This window comes from Bison bison, unplaced genomic scaffold (assembly GCF_000754665.1).
Source record: "Bison bison bison isolate TAMUID 2011002044 unplaced genomic scaffold, Bison_UMD1.0 scf7180017864249, whole genome shotgun sequence".
In the NCBI taxonomy this organism is placed as follows: domain Eukaryota; kingdom Metazoa; phylum Chordata; class Mammalia; order Artiodactyla; family Bovidae; genus Bison; species Bison bison.
This window is the reverse complement of record NW_011494821.1, coordinates 157,129-161,964: the sequence shown is the minus strand read 5'-3', so window position 1 is coordinate 161,964 and position 4,836 is coordinate 157,129. Positions and strand designations below refer to the sequence as shown.

Here is a 4,836-nt window from a genome sequence, read left to right as displayed (position 1 = left end):
CTGGCAGGGAGGGAGGCAGTCCCGGGCCCCCACCTGCGCCGGGCCCCATGTCCCCAGGCGCTAGCGTGGTCAGCCCTAGGCGGAGGGAGCCGGCCCACTTCTCATCCAGCTCCTCCACCTTCACCTGGGAGACAGAGGAACCCTCAGCGCACTGCAGGAGGATGGGAAGCAGGCTGGCCCTTCCATGGAGGTTTGGTGGCCCCCTGGGTTACATCGCCACAGCCCACCTCGAAGATTTCCTCACTCTTGAGCTCCTTGGTGCTGAAGACGAGGCCATGGGCGTAGCCGGCTGCTCGCACTGCCCTCGTGCCATCTTCCTCCAGAGCGATGTTCTTGCCACAGATGCTGTGGAATCGGTGGGCCACGCCAGCCACTGTGGGAAGACAGGACCAGAGGAGGGGGAGGATTGGGGCAGCAAGCTTCAGAGAGGACAGGGCGAGGCTTTCAGATGCAGCAGGAAGTCGACATGATGGTCCCACCTCCGGTCTTCCCTCAAGAACTTTGATACCTCTTTCACCACAGCAGGACTCAGTCCCAAACCTGCCATGCCCAGCGATGGTGTCCCAGCCCTTTGGTGGCAGGGAAGCATCCAGGCCCTGTGTCCAGGTGGAACTTCCTCCCCTCTTCTTGGCTGCTCCCCACCAGGGGCTGAGCCCTCCCCCTTCCCCTTGGTCTACCACTGCTGCAGTCAGCCTGTCTAAACAGCTTGCCTGACCTGGAGGCTGCACCCCTCAGACCCACCACAGGCAGACAGAGCCCTTCCCCGCTCCCTCCCTGCCATCCTCCCTCTCTGCCAGCTAAACCTGGGGAGTGCAGGGGGAACGACTTCTCAGTGGCGGAGTTGCTGGTCGCCAGGCTGTTGTCCATGGGGCCGGTGGCATTGGTGATGGACACTTGGACGCACTGGCCGTACAGATCCACTACTGCATACACTTCTGAGTAAGAACAGAAGGCGTCAGCAGCCCAGTAGCCTGGGATGGACTGGGCCGAAGGTGGCAGGTCGAAAGCCACAGAATAGTCACCTTTACCGGGAGGCAAGCCTGAGCACGCAGCGCCTTGGTCCTGGCCATTGATGAAGTAGTGCAGGTCGCCCTTGGCCGTGCGCATCATACCGATGCGGGCGCCAGTGCCCAGCGCGTCAAGATCACACCCGTAGTTGTTGCGCATGGTGTTCCCATCTTGCATGATGGCTGTGCCGCTGCAGGGATAACAGAACGGGTAGATCGGCCTCCCAGCTTCCTCCCCACACAGGCCTCTGCCCCATCTCTGCTTGTCGGAATCGTCCAGGGCCTTGGACTGTGATGTTAACCTGGGGTGTGAGACTCAATCTTGTCTCCTGCACCCTGGAAACCCCCCAGGCAAAAGCAGAAGCTACCCTAAGGGTCTACGGGGAGGGAACAGCCAGACCACCTAGGTCTGTCATGGTCTACACCTACCATAGGCCCCAAACCCTGCTTCCCTCATCCCGGCCAGCTCCACCAAGCTGGCTGCCAAAGCAGACAGCCCAACCTCAGCATCCATGTGTCATAGTCAATGTCTGTCATAGTGTTGGGGAATTCAAGGTCCTCCGGCCGAATAGCGGTCACTCCTAGAAGGAGGCAGGGGTGGGTCAGAGCCGAGTCCCCAGCCTCTGGCAGCCAGCACCTCCCCAGCACATGTATACGTACACACACACACACACACATATACACACACACACACACACACACACACACGCCCCTCACCAGCCTCAATGGAGCCTGACCAGCGGTCCACCATCTTCTGAATGACGATTTCAAACAGCTCGCCATCTCTCAGGGCTCTGCCAGGAGAATGACCGTCAGACAGGCCCCACTTGGGTGGCTGATGCTGAGCAGTAGGGAAGTACGGACATAAAAGTCCAGACACTGACCGGTTGGAGATGACAATGGCATCGTTGAACTCGCTGCGGCAATTGTGGCGGAGCGCAGTACGGCCCCCGTTGGTGATGACCGCATTGCTGCCATGCAGCTGGTGGAAGCGGAGGTCCGAGCCCCCAGCCCCAGACGATGGGGAGCTTGGAGACATCTGGTTGTTCCCCTCAGGGAGTGGTTCAGGGACTTGGGGCACCTCTGCAAATGGACATCACCCTTTAGGCCTACAGTCATCTCTGAGGCCTCCCAAGGCCACCCCAGGCCCTGCCCAGCTCGGCCCTCACCCACGTCGTCCACAATGGTGGCCTGGGCCGCCTGGCCATAGAGATCCACTACAGCATAGACTCCTGGGGGCACATTCCAGGCAGCGGGACCCTGAGTCATGCCATTGACGAAGAAGTGGAGAGTCCCGTCCTCCCGCCGCACAACGCCCACCGTGTCCCCTGCCTTGGAAGAAGGGGGGCTGGAGTGAGGAGTCAGGCCGAGTTCCTGCCTGGGCTGGTCCTTCAGCAGCTCCACCTGGCCTGCCTCCCCGCTACCGACAGGTGCCAGTCCCCCCAGTCTCCCACCTTGAGTCGGTCCAGGTTGTGCCCGTATTCGTCCAAGATGGTCGTCCCGTTGTGCATCACCCCATTCCCTGTCATCATCCAGGTCCCTAGTGGACAACGAGTGGTAAAAGCCATGAAGAGGAAGCCAAGACTTCTTTCCTTTACACAGTAGTCCCCCAGTTACTTCCGGAAGCTACCAGTCCAGCCTGCCTTTTCTTCTCAGGGCAGAGCAAGAAAATTCTGCAGTTCTCACACCAACCACAGGCCCTATCCACGTGGCATGCCTCAGGCACCGAATGTGTCATCACAAACGTGACAAGTGAAAGAGGGTCTGGAAAACAGTGATGGTTTCCCCCCTAGCATCTTATCCTGGCCCTGCCCTTCATGGGAGCTCACCAGAGCGCAAGTTGGTCATGGTGGAGGGCAACTGGAGGTAGGCAGGGTTGTGGGTGGTGACGCCAATCTCAATGGAGCCAGCCCACTTGTCCACCATCTTGTCGATGCGCACCTGGAACACCTCTCCATCCCGCAGGGCTCTGCTGCTCAGCACCACACCATGATTGAAGTCGTCGGTGGCACTGAGGGGATGGCAAGTGGGGACTCAGATCCCGCCACACACAGTGCCCCAAAGCTCAGCCCTGCAACGCTCAGTGACACCCACTGCCCAGGTCAAGCACCCACGGTCCACACTCCAGGAGGCCCCCCGACCAGACTCCCACGGCCTCCCATTTGCCCACCCCTCCCCCAATCCCCTCATAGCCCCTCCGCAGGCTTCTCCCCACCCCATGGGCCATACTGGGGCCTCAGGGCAGTGCGTCCCTCGTGGGTGATGGCTGCCTTCTGCCCACAGTTGGGGTGGAAGAGCAGGCGCTCAGGTTCTGCCTGGGTTGTAGGAGCAGCCCGGCGGAGAGCACCCTCAGGGGACAGAGCCCGCAGGATGGCATTGTTCCGGCGAAGGCGGTCACTGTGGTTGTTATTGTGGACGATGGTCACCTTCACGGCCATCCCATACAAGTCCACCACACCGTACACCACTGGGGGTGTCAAGGGGGTCGCCACACCTGCAGGGGTGGAAGGCACAGGGAATGGAGGAATGACGGCCGTCTCATTGTGCATGGGACGAGGGGAGAAGAATCAATAAAGGGAGAATGAGATAGACCCCCCTCAGTGAAAGCCCTGGCCCAGCCGCCCTCTCTGAGCTTCTCCTTACCCTGATCAATGCCATTAATGAAGAAGTGTAGGGCAGAGTTGGACTTCCTCGTGAGACCAATGTGATCACCCTCCTATTCAAAGCAGAAAAATAAAAACCTGGAATCTTTCGACAGCTAGGCTCCAGACTTGTCTTGGACACTGAGAACAGAGTAGTCCTCCAGCCTTCCCATCAACCAATGCGACAGGGGAACAGCTCCAACTGGTTCCCATGCATCTCAGACCACTCCGAATGTTCGAGGCAAGTCAGGCACTATGTTAAACTATCTTATCAACACCAACTTAACCTTCATGGCACTCTATCCAATAATACTAACAGGCTCATTTTCAGACATTAATAAAAAAAAAAAAAACTACCCAAAAAGATGAGCTTCTGGCCGCAGGTCACCACCACCAAAGGCCAAACTGAAAGAAGAATGGAACCCATCTGACTGCAAAATCTGAGTGCTTAACAGTTGGGCAGCCCTGCCTTCTCAGAAGGAAAAGTGAAAGTCAATCATTTGTGTCCAATTCTTTGTGACCCCATGGACTGTAGCCTGCCAGGCTCCTCTCTTCATGGAATTCTCCAGGCCAGAATACCGGAGCGGGTAGCCATTTCCATCTCCAGGGGATCTTCCCAAACCAGGGATCAAACCCAGGTCTCCTGCTTTGCAGGCAGACTCTTTACCATCTGAGCCCACCAGGGAAGCCCTTCTCAGAAGGAACCTTCAGACAAAACATAAAGGGCCTTCCTCCACATCAGAGAGTATGGGGCCCAGGCAGGACTGCTCGGTATATACTGGGGTGCCCCTGGAGAGAGGCCGGCGCTGTGTCCACCCTCACCTGCAGCTCATCCAGGCTGAATTCACAGTACTCCCGGCGGGTGCCCTTGCCATTGGTCAGGATACCACAGCCGCTCATCATGATGGTACCTGGGAAAGCAGACACCTTGGTTAGGGTATGGGCTCCCTGCAGCTTGGTGACCACAGGCCACGCCCCCACCATGCCAGGGGCTGGTACCTGACTGCAGGTTGGTCATGGTGGCTGGGTACTCCAGATTGTTGGGGTTGTGGGTGGTGACACCAATCTCAATGGAGCCTGACCACTTATCTACGAGCTTATCGATGCGGATCTTGGGTGGAATGACAGTGGAAGGGAGAGGGGAAATATAAACGCAGAGAAAAAAATCTCTCCACCCTTTGAGTTCC

The 4,836-nt window shown here is 58.0% G+C and overlaps 1 protein-coding gene across 1 annotated transcript in view; it reads right to left on the bottom strand.

The window, feature by feature from the left end:
* NEURL4 (neuralized E3 ubiquitin protein ligase 4) overlaps window positions 1-4,836 on the bottom strand; it is a 12,660-nt gene that overhangs the window by 5,055 nt on the left and 2,769 nt on the right. The window contains exons 5-18 of the mRNA XM_010847334.1: window positions 4,649-4,760; window positions 4,472-4,560; window positions 3,651-3,723; window positions 3,237-3,501; window positions 2,837-3,018; window positions 2,462-2,547; window positions 2,177-2,339; window positions 1,892-2,090; window positions 1,725-1,801; window positions 1,510-1,588; window positions 1,029-1,198; window positions 804-935; window positions 228-373; window positions 3-124 (exon numbers count right to left, since the gene is read on the bottom strand). Coding sequence (XP_010845636.1) covers window positions 3-124; window positions 228-373; window positions 804-935; window positions 1,029-1,198; window positions 1,510-1,588; window positions 1,725-1,801; window positions 1,892-2,090; window positions 2,177-2,339; window positions 2,462-2,547; window positions 2,837-3,018; window positions 3,237-3,501; window positions 3,651-3,723; window positions 4,472-4,560; window positions 4,649-4,760 — 1,895 coding nt within the window. The remainder of the gene's footprint in view (window positions 1-2; window positions 125-227; window positions 374-803; window positions 936-1,028; window positions 1,199-1,509; window positions 1,589-1,724; window positions 1,802-1,891; window positions 2,091-2,176; window positions 2,340-2,461; window positions 2,548-2,836; window positions 3,019-3,236; window positions 3,502-3,650; window positions 3,724-4,471; window positions 4,561-4,648; window positions 4,761-4,836) is intronic.